This window comes from Empidonax traillii, unplaced genomic scaffold (assembly GCF_003031625.1).
Source record: "Empidonax traillii isolate 1590-97213 ecotype Southwest subspecies unplaced genomic scaffold, ASM303162v1 scaffold3:size4013460, whole genome shotgun sequence".
NCBI classification, from domain to species: Eukaryota; Metazoa; Chordata; class Aves; order Passeriformes; family Tyrannidae; genus Empidonax; species Empidonax traillii.
The window spans coordinates 1,783,833-1,801,216 of record NW_020955196.1 but is presented as its reverse complement, the minus strand read 5'-3'; the positions used below and the strand labels follow the sequence as shown (position 1 = coordinate 1,801,216).

Genomic DNA, 17,384 nt, shown 5'->3' with positions numbered 1-17,384 from the left:
GCCCACGTGGGGACACGGGCAGGAGCGCCCGAAGGCTGCCTGCCCTTCCCTCACAGAGTTGGAGGCACAAGGTGTTTCAAGGAGACCCTGGGAGCACCCCTGTCTGTCCCCACACCGACCCTGTGAGGGAGGGCAGCGCCAAGTGACAAAGGCTACACGTACAGCGGGAGCGGCAGCAGCTCCCTGTGCCAACCGGAGGGCCTGAGAAGGAGCATCACAGCAGCAGAACAGGAGAGGAGCTGGTCTGTTTCAAGGCATCAGCTTGAAAAGGTGAGTGCTTCTCTTTGAAATCACTGAGTGCCTTTTGCTAGGGAAGCTTTCACATGTGATGGTCTTACCAGACAATTCAAACTGAAAGACACCCTGAGTACTTCTCACATTCTCTTCAGTCATGGCCCCCTGAATAACTCTGAATGTTTCTGCAACAGGCCCGGATGGCTCGGCTGGAGCAGATTCTGTTTTCTCCTCTTTCAATGCTTGGGCAGTACCTAAAAGAAAGATTATTTTTCTCTTTCAAATGAAAACCACTTTAAAAATGATGGGAGAAACATGCATCAAGAGCTCCATTTGAAAAGACTGAAGCTTCCATGTGGGATAAATTATTATTTTCCCATTGTAGTATTTACACCCATAAAGGATGCTTTCTGCACCGAGGATCTGAATAGGTGTACAGCATTAAAGGTAATTCTGCAGTATATTTCACTTCCTAATAAATCAAAAGAAAAGTGGAAAAAAAACCAAAGGAAGATTCTTACTGTTCACTACAAATGCCTACACAGCAGTTTTTTAATGTAATCTATATACTCCTGAAAACACTAAAAAAAAAATAAATCACTGTCTTTAATAGCCATCACTTTCATCTCAAAATACTTCTGCCCTATCTATTTTGTAAAGAACATGCATATTTTCATGAATTCTTCTGCAAAGGTTTCTAAGCCTCAATTTGCCGCTTTGATCAGCATTCTACTGTATGACAGTGAACATGCACATTTAACAGCGAAGGACAGCATTTGCAATTTACAAAGTCAGTCAAGTTGAACAGCCTCTAAAAATGTTGTTGAAAGTCTCCCAGGTGTCTTCAACACCAAAAAACAGTTAGGTCTGTTCTATGAGTCCTGGTATTGTGAGGCCCAGGGAACTAACACCATTCATCTCTGGCAGAACAGTCCTCCTAGTTCAACAGCTCAAATAGTATTCCCAACAGAAGGGAACACTCAAACTTTGCCTTCTCTGCCCTTCTCCTATCCCTATTTCAACACTCCTATGAAACCTGTTCAGCATTCTTAGTTGCCCGCTCACTTGGCACACTACAGTTCTGAAACCAATGCTTTTCTAAAGAAGACTTCTGCATTTCATCTAAGAGTTATTTTAACTGTATAAATTGTGCATGTTTCATCTAAGAAGCCATGGAGGATTTATGTCATGTTCTTTTGTATAAATTTAACAAGGCAAAGGAGATATTCCTGCAAAATGTGCCATTTGCTATTTAATTTCCACTGATATTTACCTGTGACCTTCTTACTACCACATTCAGGTGTTTAAAAAAGGATTCTTCAAAATAATGCATTGACTTTATACCACAAAAGTCTTGCAGAAGGTAAGATTTTTTTTCTCTAGTTTTTAGTACAGAGTCACTTCCATAAATCTTACCCTCCAAATGAGAAAAGGGTTTTTTGCTAAATACCTTGAGTAGAGTCCAAACTCTTGGGAGAAGAAAGAAAAACAACTTGAAATAGAGAGGACACTAATTAGTGCCAGAAATTATGGACACATAGTGCTTTCCTTACCATATCCTTTTTGTTTCAGAGCTGTAGTGTCAATTTCAGCATCCAAGAAGAAGTCAGGTATCAGAGGGTGACCTAAGAGGGAGGAAAAATTTAACAATAAATCCAATTAAAGTTGGACAACACGAATCCACTTCATATGAAATTACAGCCAAGTCTGTAAGTAAATAAACTACAACTTGAAGGAAAAAAACAAAGCACGAAATAACATGTTTAGAGTTTTATTCCTTTAAAATCTGGTCTAGAGGGCTTTTAAAGTTTCACTGAAGAACATCTGAAGAAGGAAAAAAATAAAAATCTATCTCACTAGCTGTTTAAAACTAATACATACATTTAGAATGCAAGTAATTTTCTTTTCATTAAAGAATTTCTTAATTTAACAGGCATTTGATTATTAGACTCCCAGTGGACACGTATACACTTTCCAGGAACACACGTCCTCAAAGCTGAGGCAACTTTTTACAGACTAATGCACAAGCCCCTAGAAACCAAACCTGTATTAATATTCTCCATACGTCCTTCCCTCCTTTCTGAACTTACTTCTCATCTTAAAGGTCTCTTTTACCTGGTGCAATTGCATAGACATCAAAATCCTTAACTCCTTCTTCTCGCAGCAGAACTTCATCAATAATAAAATTTCCAGTGAAGCTTCTTGGTTTTGTTAAAATGCAGTACGCAGCATCTGCCAGGATATCTGTTTTCCTGCACTGTTTTTCTATTCCAGCTCCTCCCAGCATATCCATAGCAGCTGTATGTATGGCTAGAAAGTTTGAAGGGTAAGAAAACAAAGCTTAAACATCAATGACGTGGAATTCCCATTTCTCTTGCAAATACACAAGCTTTCTCTCATTCTTCTCATGCAAAAGGAAACTGTAGGAAGACAAAAGCCATGAAATATTCCCAACCAACAAATAACTCTTTCCAAGCAACAGTGAAAACCAGGAAACTACTAAAGGAATCAAAACGGGTAGAATGTTTTATGATATTCACATCCCCCTATCTATTTATCAAAAGTCACCCCACCCTGCCCCCCTGGATTGCGAGGATCATTCAGGTCATGAAAAACTAACAGGACCACTACTTTCCCCAAAATGAATGTATGATATCTCAATCATTAAGAGGTGTTCCCTAGGATGATTATTATCTTGAAAATCTTGATGATTTATTTTAGCCTTTTGATACTACCATGAGAAAGACATTAAGCTACTGGAGAGCATCCAAAGCAGCGCAACGAGGATGGGGAAGGGCCTTGAGGGGAAGCCGTATGAGGAGGGGCTGAGGGCACTTGGTCTGTTCAGACCTCATTGCAATTACAACTTCCCTATGAGGGGAAGAGGAGGGGTAGACACTGATCTCTTCTCAGTGGTGACCAGTCACAGGACCCAAGGGAATGTCAGGGAAGGTTTAGGTTGGGTATAAGAAAACACTTTGCCACCCAGAGTGTGGATGGGCACAGGAACAGGCTCCTCGGGGTCACAGCACCAAGTATGACAGAGTTCAAGATTCACTCGGACACCTGGTGTGATTCTTGGGGATGGTCCTATGCGCGGTTAAGAGTTGGACTTGATGATGCTTGTGAGTCCCTTCCACTTAAGCAGATTCTGTGATGCAAAAGTGTTTCTCCTAAGTTAAAGAGAAACCAAATAGCAAAACCTCAAATAACTTGTTCAAAATTTCACAGAACAGCTGTGTTAGGCCCAAGAATAAAATTCACATCTCCTAAACTTCTGGTTCTTATCTTAACCAATTCCACTACTTCTGTGCCATTCTATTAGTTTTGTTTATGCCTCCCACACGGGAGCTACTAACATGTTGCAGTCTAAGTCTGTGATTTGCTCTTCCAGACTGAGGTATCCATTCCATTTTTCTTCCATCCTATTCCACAGAAAGGCTATCTGGTTGTAGTGTTTGACATCTGCCATGTTACTTTTTTTCCCCCTCATACAGTTCTGCTTTTTAAGACTCAACACTCTACCCCCAAGTTTTAGGACACACTTGCAAATCCTTTCCTACGTCTGAGACAGAAGAGCATGGAGGCGGAACAATAAACCCAATTTTAGATCACTTTTTTCCTCCTTTCAGTGCTTCCATTCCACACAAAGTAACAGCAATTTTGATGCAGAAATGATCCCAAAGTTTCTTAAAGAGCAAAAAATAGGCACTGTGCAGGACATATCTATCTGAGCTTCACCTTCCAAAGTAGGAACTGGGAAAACAGACAAGTGCTGGCCAGACAATGCCTGTCCAAGTGTTTCCTAGGAAAGTGTAGATGTTCTTGTTGACCCCCTTATTTTACTCTTCTGTGGTCAGGATTAGTTCCTAGGTTTCATTTACCTTTAACCAACCTCAGCTTCCCTTTTTTTCAAATCAAGTGAACTGCTATCAATACACATATAAATAAAAAGTGGCAAATAGATATGCTGTACAAACATGTAGGTACCCCTAAGTCTTCTTCTCATCTTTAAGGATAGAAAATAAATTTGTCTTTCTTTTGTCCTCTGAAATGCTCTCTACCCTGGAAAACTTTTTTTTTTTTTTTTAATAACTACCAACAGTTCAGAGGATATTTCTGTAAAATACTATGATGAATTGTACCAGCCTCTGTTGACCCAAATATATTCCATTATTCTGAGGATTCATTAAGCCACTCACTTTCCCGGCCCACATTTCTCTGTTAGTGTCAACTATTTTTCTTCTGAGCACAGTCAGCCTATTTGCATAGACTGAAGACAAAAGGTCTCAAACAGCAGTCTAACTGCACATTGTTATATTCATTTCATATAAAGTGATGCTGGTTTTCCTCTAATGCACATGAAGAGACTTTCAGTTTTATCCCAAGACACCTCTATTATTCCTGTGCTCTCTTTGTGATGGGACTGCCCTTTTGATAGGCATCCTCTTTCACTTTTGAAGAATGGAGAGCTCCTGGCATCTTATTACCAGCATACTGTCACATGTAAATGAACAGATCCAGGCATCCATACTAGCACTGAGGCTAAACACATTTGTATGAAAGTATAGTGGACTTTTAAACTAATTACTTTGCAACTGTATTTCAGACATGGTGGAAGTTTTAACACTATCTTTCTGGATGACCACAAGAAAGTAGTTAACTTTCTTACTTTTGGAAGACAAACCTCTTGAAAGAGCATTTTTAGTATTAGAGAATTCAGACACTATCCTCCTTTACACTTGAGGACACATCGGTTTTCCTGGAGGCATCACTGATTTATACAAACTCTGAGAGCTCATATAATGTTTCTAACAGTCTTAAGATGAATGAGCAAGATTCATCAAATAAAAAGCTCCTTTGCATACCTTGAATTCTACAGAAAGCCTAATTACTTTTTTAATTACTTTGCAGCATCTCCCAGAGAGAAATCCTCATTTAGAAAAGCATTTACTAGAAAATATTTTCATTTGTAAATTGAATCTTCCTGCACTTCCAAGCCTCATGTTCTGCAAGGATGCTGTGGGGAACAGGTATTAGCTGTGCTCTTTAACAAGTGGTGGTTCCTGAAGTGTTCTTCTCTAACTTATTTTAGCAGGTACAGTTATGTTACCAAGGACATAGTGGCACTGCCACGCACAAGAGAAAGATAAATATGGCTTTCTTTGGTTTGGTTTTCATACTTCCCCCCCCCCCCCATAAGAATGTCAGATTTCACAGAGATTTATAATTAATGCCATCTAGATATCCTTTAAGAACAGACTACAACTGAGACACCGGTACTATTTGGAGTGCCACAGTATAAGAAAACATGAGAAAGAAATAATGTATTCAAAAATGCAACATAATACTTAATGTAACTTCTGCTTATAAAGTTAGCCATCCCTCTTAAAAAAAATTCCTTTTTGAGCAGGTGGAGAAATTCTGACAGGTCCTTTTTTCCCTCGCCATGAAAAACAGGAGGCCTAATTGTTTGGATGGGTGGGGGAGAACAGCTACATTGCAAAATAAAGACCTAGTATAACCAGCTGGTCTCTGCAGAAAAAAATTCTTTAGCTTTCTGTGGTATGTTGGGACCCATAAAGGCACCAACTCATTTCCATAGTATTAGTGGATGTTTATTCCAGCTTATCCAGAATCAGAAAGAAATTGTTGGAAGATCAAAAAGCTGTGGAGGGGGCACATAATGTGCCTATGCAGAACATAAATATGTGCACTTAAAAGACACCTGTAATCTTGTAACACCTTTTGCACGATAAAATAAGTCAAATTGGTAGTGCTGCCTACAGCTTCAAACCATGTCTCTCTCTGAATGACATATATCTAGATTAATTCCTTTACTGTCCCTAACTCTCACAGACAACACACATTGACTGATCAGCCACACAATGGTAGGTAAAAGGTCACCTCTTGTTAATGAAAAACCAAATTACTTCCGAACACAGGATTCTGCAGAGATATAAAACACATTTAGCGGTGGTATTTTAGAGAGAAGACATGAGGATGGGCATGAGGTCTAGGGAGCTAAAGACTTCAAGAATCAAGTTTCATGCTCTGCTCCAGATCACATAGATCCTCAGAAATCTCCATTGAAATTTTTCTGAGGTTTTCCTGGAGCACTCAAGAAGCAAGTATGCGGAAACAAGTTCATATTTCTTCTAACTGCCTCAGAAATAAAAAAATACAACACAAACCTGAAACCTGAAAAGTGAGCTTTGACTCCACTGGAAGGCAATCCAGACCCCGAAGTTATACATGTAGTTGCCTTCAGGACCTCAAAGAGGAAGACCTTATCCTCTTCAAAACAGTACAGGTTTTGTGATGATATAAGTATCATGAACAATATAATTCAAAAAGTGAATCCCTTACCAAAATATTTCTATGGGTAAGTCTCATAGAGTGAGCAGAATTATGAGGCATCCGTTTACTGGGAGAGTTTAAGAATCAAGCATCCAGACCAAGTGATGAAAAATGACCAAGTCTGTCAGACACATTAACCCAAAGGTCCAATTGATTATCACCTATTTTAGCTAAGAAGCTCAGCTGATTTTGTCTGAAATAGTCAAGTTTTGCTCATATTTCTCACTTTGGAGAAAGCAGATCAGAAAGTTCCAGTTCACACTACAGGTCAAAAGGGGCCTGCAACTCCTAACAGGAAAACATTGAAAAGTGTCTGTGTACAAACACTTCTTACACTGGAGCACCATCCTTAAAAGAGGATCTTGGTTCATATTTTGTACTCCTCTTGCTTCTTCCCTCCCTGCACTAGTTAAGGAAATAGACACTGCTCTTGTAATGTTTCCTAACACAAAGATGGGGCTTACACCACTAAAGGGCAGGATTACCCTCTGTCTGGTAGTGATTTTAACATCAGTATCATTTCTGCCCATAGATGTATTTGGGGTGAAGAGACTGCCTCCTTGGCAAACAGCTGGCCAAATCTTGAACAGCAGCCCTGACTCCCACAGACCCATAGAAAATGGTGTTAATACAGTGTGGGAGCATTGAGTTGCTTTTCTTCCACAGAGTCTTTAATTTCCTGTAACTTGCAATCACACAGTTCTGTGAACAACTTTTCACAGAACTGTACTGTGCCAAAATTTCTAGGAACAGGTTTTTTTAAATTATTTCTGCATTCACAGAGGTATCTATCTTGTCAGTTCCATGTGAACTCTGGCAATTAAACTAGCAAGGAATTCTAAACATACTACATACTACGTACTACATACACAGATGTTCAATACTTGCTAATGAAATACCCTAATACTTTTGTGAGTCTGTCCAAACCAAAACTCTGGGTGCATGAGAAAAAGTACAGACAAGCCAAATCTACACACATGCATCAACAAACTGAAGGAGTTGAATGGGTTGCAAACTAGCTGAAGATGAGTTTAGATCAAAGTGGCAATGTTCTAGTGAGAACTGGGAATGAAGACCAGCACCCATGCAGGATGAACAAAAATTACACAAAAGAACTGCTCATTCTCTTGGATGAATTCCAGAAGTCTGAAGTATATTAAATGTCAAATAAAACAAGTTTCAACAGTAAAAATACAGAAAGTCAGTATTTTAGTACTATAAAAAAAAATTCACCTGTTTTAGGCCATAAAGCGTTGACAGCAACTTCTCCTCTAAATTCTTCTGCCATTCCCAAGACACACATGGACATCCCATATTTAGAAATGGTATAAGCTAAGACAAGAAGTGTAAAAAAGATAAAAGTTTACACTCTATCAATGTAATTTTAACTATCAAGGAAAGGTAAAAAAGGTAATAGATTCATAAGGAAAAAGAAGGTTCTTGGGACAAAACAGTACCTTCCTAGAGTCAGAATCTCTCCCTTTTCTCCGCCACCCCTGTCAGATACAAACTGAAGACTGTCATCTTTTCACTACAATAAAATGAGAACTACATATATTTTGCCAAAAATAATGACTGAAGCCTAGCTGTATCGTGTTTTTGTCATGCTTTTCATACACAGAACACTGACAAGAGTGCTCAATTTTTCAGGACGCTTCAGGCATACAAGCTGTTAATGACCAAACTATATCCTATAAAAAACAAAAAAGGCAGGGAGCAGGAATTCTAAATCATTGTCATCTATCTACTTGGAGAAGTGAAACTTTTTCTGGGAAAGAACTGGAACTTGGAACAGTGTCCAAAATGGGAAGTTTTTCTACAGTTTTAAAATGAGCAACACTAACCTCAAGATAACATGGAGTTAGCTTCTTTCCCACCTCAAAACTAATTTCCAGATTAAAAGACAACATTGAGTTTTACCCACAGTAAAACAAATGTGAAGCTGCATTGGTAAGAAAACAGATTTTGGGTTTCAGTCTCTATTTGGAGCAGAAAATTTTCTGTAGTCTTAACAATTCCCGTGAAAAAGCAGGGACTCCTACCTTGAAAATATAAAGAATGTATGAGGCCATGAAACCTGTGCTACATTTTCCCACAAAACAATTTTTTCCAGTGCCAGTCTGTATATAGTGCTAAAGATACAAGATCTGGCACTCCCGCACATTTCACTAGGTACTTATATGGTTCTCAAAAAATAGCAACAAAGGCTCTGAATGCTACTCACCACAATGATTTTTGAACCACATGGGGTTCAGATTCAGAGGTGGGCTAAGGTTCAGGATATGGGGGTTCTTACTCTTCCTCAAGTAGGGAAGGCATGCTTTAGATCTGAAAGATTGATTCAGAAATATCAGTCTCCTCTTATTTTATGGACCACCTACATAATATAATATATAATGGCCAGTCTTCGCAAACGAAGAACCGGGGAAGGTCTTTCCACCTTCCAGCCTGCGCATTGGATTTTTTAGGTGAGACACAGTGTGCGCGGAACTGAGCCCACCCTTTAATCCTGAGGTTCATCTGCCGGGGCCAAGCGAGCTTGGACGGTGGCAGCGAGGTTCTCAGGACGTAGATGGATTGCCTTACAGGGCTAACGAGCTCCATCTGCCCGGGGAGGGGCCCTGACCGGGAATCGAACCCAGGCCTCGGCGGTGAGAGCGCCACGTCCTTCACCACCGCACCACCAGGGGCTCCCCTATGGACCACCTATAATTACAGGAAAAACCCTACTAGAAGACCAGTACTTTCATGACAATAAAAGATGAAGCTGAGACCCTCTTTTTGCATCAGGTATTTAACTGATATAAAGAATAACAAAAAATATCTGTCCCAGATCACTTATCTCATCTTTTACACATCTATCTCATCTATTTAGACATCTATAAACCATAACTTTTACTTTAGAGAAACTGTCCATGACTTCATTTCTACCACTAAGATACGTGTTTGGATTTGATCTCTGCTTGAGAATTTTTAATCAAGCTTCATAAGGCAAAAGCATCAGTAGTGACCTGCTATTCACTTATTTCAACAGGACCCCTGCATAGTGTCAGCCACAGAAGGAACACCTTCAACACCTTCAACAGCAAAATCACTACAGTAATAAAGTAATTAATTTAACACCTGCTTAAATGTCCTGAGGTCTTGACTCTTTCCAGTGGCAGCATGTGGAGCTCACTAACTGAAGTCTCAGTTTCTTAATGCATAGGAACCAAGAATATGACCAGGTTGCCATTACTGAAGCTTAGTGGGATGAATCCCATGACTATAGTGCAGCTATCAATGGCTACAGGCTGTTCAGAGGGGTCAGGGAGGGAAGGAGAAATACAGAGTTTGCTGTTTACCCCAACAGATGGATTGAGTATGAAGAGCTCTGTCTGAAGAACAGCTGTGAACAGGTCAAAAGCCTGTGGGTAAGAATTAGAGACCGAGGAAACAAAGGGAACCTTGTGGCTGGAGTCACTACGGGCCCCTGATCAAGGGGAGCCTCTTGGTTAGGCCTTGTTGCTCCAGTTACAGGAGACACCATGCTTGCAGGCTCTTGTGCTGCTGGGGGACTTCAAACACCTCGACATCAGTCAACTGTAAGCAATCCAGGAGACTGATGGAATGCATGGAGCATAATTTCCTAACCCAGGTAATAGCCCTACCAGAGGGAATGCCACAGTGGATCTGATGGCCATGAATGCAAGAGAGCTAACTGGAGATGCCAAGACTGGAGGCAGCCTGGGCTGCAGTGACTGTGCACTGGTGGAGTTCACAGTCCTGGGGGACATGAGTCAGGCAAAGAGTAAAGTCAGGCCCTGAATTTCAGAAGAGCAGAATTCCAGTTCTTCAAGGAGTTAGTCAATAGGACTCCCTGCAAAGCTGGCCCACCAACAAAGGAGCAGAACAGAGATGACAGATCTTTAGGGATGCCTCGCACAGAGGCAAGAGCTAGGGATCCCCCGGTGAAAGAAATCAGGCAAGGAAGGCCAGAGACCAGAATGGCTCAGTATGGAACTGCTGGTCAAACTAAAGGTCAAGAAGCAAACGCAGAGGCAGTGGAAGCAAGGGCAAGTATCCAAGGAAGAGTATAGGGGCACAGGCCGGTTGTGTAGGGATGGGGCAAGGAAGGCCAAAATGAAGTCGGAGCTGAACTTTGCAAGGGATGCAAAGAACAGTAAGAAGGAGTTCTACACATATGTCAGTCAGAAAAGGCAGGCTAAACAAACATGTACACACATACGCCATCCCCCACCCTGGGATAAGCAAGTCTGGAAAACTGTTACCAACTAATGAGGGGAAAGCTGAGGTACAAAAACAGCTTTTTGCCTCAGCCTTCAATGGCAACCTCTCCTCCCGCTCCTCCTGAGTGGATGGACAGCAGGATGGGGACTAGGGAAGCAAAGTGCTTCCCACTGTAAGTAAAGATCAGGTTCATGACCACCAGAGAAACCTGAACATACATAAGTCTGTGGAACATGATGAGAGGCATCTCACTCTTCTGAGGGAACTGGCTGATGTAGTTGCCAAGCACTCTCCATATTTGAAAAATCATGGCACTCAGCCAGGTGAAATCCCGCATGACTGGAAAAAGAGAAACACTGCACCTATCTTTAAAAATCATGGAAAGGAGGACTGGGAACTACTAACCTGCCAGTTTTACCTCTGTGCCTGGGAAACAGATCCTCCTAAAAGCTATGCTAAGGCACTGGGAGGACAGGGAGGTGATTTGGGACAGCCAGCACAGCTTCACCAAGGACAAGTCCTGCCTGACCTAGTGGCTTTCTATGGTGGGGTGACTACATCAGTGGACAAGGGAAAGGCTAGAGACGTCATTTATGTGGACTTCTCTAAAGCTTTATATATGGTTCCTCATAACATTCTTCTCTCTAAATCAGAGAGAAAAGGATTTGATGAGTGGACTGTTCAGTGGATAAAGGACTGGTTGGGTGGTTGCATCCGGGGGTAAAGGTCAATGGCTCGGAGTCACAATGGACATCAGAGATGAGGGGTGTCCCTCAAGTTGGTACTGAGACCAGCACTGTTCCATGGCTTCATTAATGACAAAGGCACCAAGTGCACCCCCAGCAAATTTGCTGACGACACCAAGCTTCAGGTGCAGTTGCCACACCTGAAGGACACAATGCCATCCAGAGGGACCTAGTCAAGCTCTAGAAGTGGGCCCATGGGAATCTCATGAAGCTGAACAAGACCAAGTGCAAGGAGCTGCACCTTGGCTGGGGCAATCCTTAGTATCAGTACAGGCTGGTGGATGAACAAATTGAGAGCAGCCCTGCCAAGAAGGAGTTGGGGGTGCTGGTGGATGAGAGCCTGGACATGACCCAGCAATGTGCTAGCTATGGTATATTATATAAGGTCTCTAAAGATGAGAAGCTTATGAGGAGGAAACTGACAAATAAGATATTGCACCTGATGCATGCAAAGATTTAGTCATTTTGCTTGAAATGAAAGAGCATCAGCACTTTGCAAAGCCAAACTGGAGCTCCATTTGAAACAAACTGGTTTCTTCTTCCTACATGCACGGAGATGCTTGTGAACATTTAATGACTACAGTAATAAGGTTCCTGTTTAGTCCAAACTGGAGTTAATTCTTGCAAATACTAATTTCAAATAGCTGACCAATAACTCTGTGAGCACACGTAGAACAATTGCACTCCAACTCTAGGTCAGCAATACAGCTACGCAATTTCTCCAAAAAATTGAGGTAACATCATACATTTTGTTCCAATTACTTTGACTCCTTCTCTCAGCACTTACGTAAGGTAGGTTCCTCGTACATTGACCTCCATCATAAGATTGACCTTCTTCGCTGCTGTTTCCAAAGTGCCAGTCAAAGAGATGGCACTTGCGTTGTTCACCAAAATGTCAATCCCTGGTTTAAAAATAAGCCATTTCACATTAGCATTTAAAGACAAAAAACCCAAGTAAAGCAGCTGTTCTTTTCTCTTTTCACTTGAACAATCTGCCTGTTCATGTCTCCCCCGCACTATTAACATACCTCCAAAAGTCTTCACAGCTTTCTCCACGGCATTAATAATTTGCTCTTCTTCCCTCACATTAACAACGCATGGCAAAGCCTTTCCTCCAGCCGCTTCAACTGCACAATTAAAAAAATTAAACATATAAAAATTTACTCTCAGATGGGGCAAAGAATATGAACCTTCTGAGAATCTCTCATGCAATGACATGCTTCAAGAAGGCACTGAAAATCACACTCTCGAATTCTGACCTTTTTATGTGTTGTAGAAAGAACAGGGAAGCCAAAACCAAATCTTAACACTGTAAATGTGTATTTCAAACATCTCAAGTAACACAGCACTTTTACATTTATATACACGCACATCTTCATTACAGTAACATTACAGCCTTCCTGGGAGGCCAGAGAAGCACTGAGCTTATTTTAGTAAAGGTGAACTGGGACATCTATGCATTTTTCCACTCAGGTATGACAATTAAGCTTACATCCAGCCTAGCACCTGAACCCAACTTTCATTTGTTAAAACTCACTTTCTTCTGCAGCGGTGTAGATAGTCCCTGGAAGAGTGGGATGGGGCTCAGCTGTCTTGGCAGCTATCACAATGTTTGCACCATCCTTAGCAGCTTTCAAAGCAATGGCTTTGCCAATGCCTCGACTTGCACCTGTGATGAAGAGGGTACATCCTGCCAGTTTCCTAAAGGTGAAGGGGTAAGTGGAGGGTAAAGAGGAGAACAAAGAAAAAATTGTAAATCACTGATTTTTATCACTCTCTAAGTGAAAAAGTAATTAGTGCAGTCTCACAACCAGACAAATGCCCTCATCATTTTACTAAGAAAACAGCCTTCAAGTACAAAAGGGATGGCTACAGCTACAGCAAAGTACCACTGAAGTAAGATCATTCCCCAAGTTTGCAAATGCTATAAAGCAAGAAGGTTACACAGGTCACCCAGTTACATTTCTCCCTTTTTGTAAAATGATCCCACAGACCCACAGACTGTTTACAACAGAGCTGCTACATTCTCCAACAATGGAAAAGGAGTAATTTGTAAAAACAAAATGCCAGTTTCTAAGGAGACAACACACCTACACAGACCTCTGTAATTTACTAGTCACAGTTCTCTATATACAAAGAACTGCTGTCTCAACGTAGCATAAAGTTTCAAGGCCAGAACCACAATGCTATATGCAAAAACTTTATATTCAGAAATGGCAATTATTTCTCCTAAATCTTCTACACTCAACAGTTTTTCAGTAACTGCATTTAATCCAATGATTCCTCCAAATGAATGGCTTCAATCAAAATCTCTGGAGAAACTAACAAGTTTTAGAATACAAGAAAGATGTCTGGCTGACACAATGTCGCTGAAGAGAAATATCAACTCCACTTTAAAGCGTATTCAACAATAAAGCTTCTTAGACCACAGGTTTTCCATATGAAGGAATGTGTGTTTCACCGTTGTGCATAAAGCTCATGTTGCCTTTTGTAACTCCGCAGCAAAAGCACGGGTTTTTAACTTCAGTTAGAGAATGCATATAAACTGTGCAACAGTGACTTCACTTTTCACTCCCATCACAAACATTACACACCAGCCTCCAAGCCTGCATTAGTTTTCCTTTCAGACTTCTGGCCCAGTGACTCCACATCTGTTTTCAGATGTGGTTTTTTTCCCTCTCTAATCCAAGAACTTAATCTGCCTCCTAAATACTCTCTAGGAGAGTCTTTGCTTTCAGAAGGCAGAGAACTGGAATGGGGCAGAAAGGACAGAGTGATCTTCCCCTGCAAGGGTAGAGTTATTGCATCCCAGGAAGTCAACAAAGTCCTGCAGGTGCAATTTCAAAGAGCTTTCATCTGCAAAATTGAGTCCTAGAAAGGCGCATGAAGAAAAATACCCAAACAGCAGAGTGAATCACAAAAAACTGTTACCCAGAGTCAAGTCACATGCACAATGAGTGAAGTTTGACTCTGTAATACAGAGTCAAACTGTAAAACTCAGTCAAGTAAGGCCAGAGTCCGACTTCTGCCTTCAACCAACCAATGTGAAGTCAGCAGAATCCTCCTTAGTCAGGGAAGAGGAAAATGGGGTCCAGCAAGAGGCACCTTTAGAGGAGAAAGAAGCTGAGAAAAGTTGATGGGGCTTTAAGCCCTGCCAAGGGCAAGAGTGGTCCATTCAAAAAGACAAGCAGGTGTACTAGAAGACCAGCACGGCTATGCAGGAAACACGTAACTCAGCTCCCATGAACAAAGGTGTCATATAGGGAGCAGGAGTAAGGACAGATCACAAAGCAGGAAAAAGAAACCTTACTGGGCATGTTGGGGTGGTGCCAGGAAAACCAAAGTTCATCTGCAGCAGAGATTCATGAAAGACACAGGCATTCCTTCTGCTACACTGGTAGTAAAAGCATGCCCTTTGCTCAGTGGGGCAGGTGAATGCAAGGTTTTCAACACCCTCTGTCACAACACTTTTGCTTCATATTTAACACATGATGATATGATCTGGGTGGGTGCACAACCAGACATGAGAAACACTGGCTAGTCAGGCTCAGAAGTGGTGGTTTGTTAAGTCATACTTGCAAGACTCTGGGTTTATTTCTTAGTTCACTTAGCAGCCCAATAGTCTACAAGTTTATAAAGCATGTGCCTATCCAAAGTTGTTTATGACCTGTATTGTGAAGGTTACATCTGTTTTGTTTCTATCACAGATGAATTCTGGAAATAAGACAGAAAATGTCCAGTCACATCAGGGACACTGTTTAGACCTCACACAGACACTAGAAATTTAATGAATAATCCTGTTTATAACATACAGGAACAAATAATAACAATTTATCTTCCTAGCTGTTAGCAGTTGGCCTCTGAAGGGCTAAAAGGCAGGAAAGATCCTATACTTATGGAAGGTATACTACTACCTTCCTACTTACTGGAAAAAAATTTGACTGCCAGGTAAGCAGGTACTGGCTTGGCACAAGAGAGGGAAGAATAGTTTTACATGTCTAAAGTTACAGATACACAGCCGAATCTACGTTAAAACCATCCAGTAGCTATTTCCATCGCAAAACGCGCCGCTCAAGGGCACTGGTACGAAGCGCTCGCCCCGGGGCTCTGGTGCTGCTCGGGGACCCTCGGCCGGCACAGCCCCCGGGCTGCTCCGCGGGGCCACCGGGACACGGCGTCCTGCGCTCCCACCGCCCGCTCCCGGCTGGCCCCACCGAGGGGCAGCCCACACAGCGCACGGGAGCGGCCCCCGAGCCCCCGCGGCGGCCCCAGCCCAGCCCGCTCCGAGGGCCCTGCGACGGCCACGGCCGCAGCCCCGCCGGACCGACCCCCGGCCCTGCCCTGCGCCGGGCGGGACACCTTACCCGGTGTTGGGCAGCATGGCGGCGCCGACCCCTCAGCCCGCGCAGCCGCCAGGCCTGGCGGGGCGGGGCGGCCCGGCGGGGCGGAGCGGGGACAGCGAACCCCGGGCAGGAGCCGCCCGGCCGAGGCTGAGAGGGGAGCGGGGTGTTCTCTGCAGGGCGTGAGAAACTGTGCTTTGGCCTGAATTCTCTTGCGAGTACCACTCAAATCAGTGGAGGCTTTGCCTCCGTCCCGCTTTCTGAAGTGCTGTGTCCAATTCTGGGCTCCTCAGTACAAGAAAGACAAGGAGCTACTGGAGAGGGCCCAGCGGACGGCAAAAAGATGATGAGGGGTCTGGAGCATCTCTCTTGAGAGGCTGCGGGAGCTGGACCTGTTTAGTCTGGAGAAGAGAAGACTCAGAGGTTATCTCATATGAATATCTCAAAGGTGGGTGCCGAGAGGATGAGTCAGATGATGTCTGACTCTGGTGCGCAGCGACAGGATGAAGAGTAATGGCCATAAACTAGAACACAAGAAGTTTCACCTCAACATAAGGAAGAACTTCTTTATGTTGAGTGTGGCAGAGCCCAGGAACAGGCTGCTCAGGGGGGTCTTGCAGTCCCCCCCTCTGGAGACATTCAGAACCCTCCTGGATGCATTCCTGTGTCACCTACTCTAGGTAACCTTGCCTTTGGCATGGTGATTGGACCAGATGAGAGGTCCTTCCAACCCTAATGATTTTGTGATTCCCTATTCATGAGAAAGCCTGCAGCAGGATTGTCTATCATTGCTCATCCAGCCATGGCTGCCCTCTGCTTCACCTCCTCCCCTAGTCCCTCTCTGATTTCCCAAAATAAGCGAGGTTGGCCCTCACATCCATGCCCTGCACCACCATGTGCACACACAGACACAACTCCTCCTCCTCCATCTGTTGCCAAAGGAAGGCTCTGACCTCCTCTTGACCTTGCTGTGCCGCCCACCTGTTGCCACAGTTGGGAAATCTTCCATCAGGTTCTACCTTTGGCTTGTATTTCCCCTTTCAGCTTTCATGCAGAAATCTTGTGCAACATCCTGAGAGAGACTTGGGTTTCACTGGGAGCTGGTGGCAGAAAGGGAAATCACCTGGTGTATCTGAACCTGCTGGAAGAATTGAGATGGATGGTTTTACTGACTTAAAGAGTAATCAAAGTGAGCCATAAGCAGATGTGCTTGTTCTTGTGTGTTGGCATAATTATGGCTGTTGGTTCACTTCTGCTGCTGACTCCTGCAGGAACGATGCGTGACTAGGCTGACGGGGCCAAGGGTTGTCTAAACACTTTGCAGCTGAAACGTCTCTCATGCCACCTGCTTTCCCAAGGCTAGCATCCCACACAGATGGAACTGAAAGAGCTTTGTTAAGACGTTCTTCAGGCATGCTTCTCCTTCTTTCTCTCTGCAGCTACTCAGCCCATATGAGCAGGGCAGGGCTTGACT

General features: G+C 42.9%; 1 protein-coding gene across 1 annotated transcript in view; it reads right to left on the bottom strand.

The window, feature by feature from the left end:
• The window catches only part of HSDL2 (hydroxysteroid dehydrogenase like 2), a 17,499-nt gene extending 1,493 nt beyond the window's left edge, over nt 1–16,006 (bottom strand). Inside the window, exons 1-9 of the mRNA XM_027908564.1 lie at nt 15,935–16,006; nt 13,108–13,271; nt 12,599–12,697; nt 12,358–12,472; nt 8,819–8,922; nt 7,828–7,926; nt 2,350–2,544; nt 1,788–1,859; nt 339–488 (exon numbers count right to left, since the gene is read on the bottom strand). Of these exons, the coding sequence (XP_027764365.1) occupies nt 339–488; nt 1,788–1,859; nt 2,350–2,544; nt 7,828–7,926; nt 8,819–8,922; nt 12,358–12,472; nt 12,599–12,697; nt 13,108–13,271; nt 15,935–15,951 (1,015 nt within the window). The 5' untranslated portion in view covers nt 15,952–16,006. The remainder of the gene's footprint in view (nt 1–338; nt 489–1,787; nt 1,860–2,349; nt 2,545–7,827; nt 7,927–8,818; nt 8,923–12,357; nt 12,473–12,598; nt 12,698–13,107; nt 13,272–15,934) is intronic.
• Nucleotides 16,007–17,384: the final 1,378 nt, after the last annotated feature.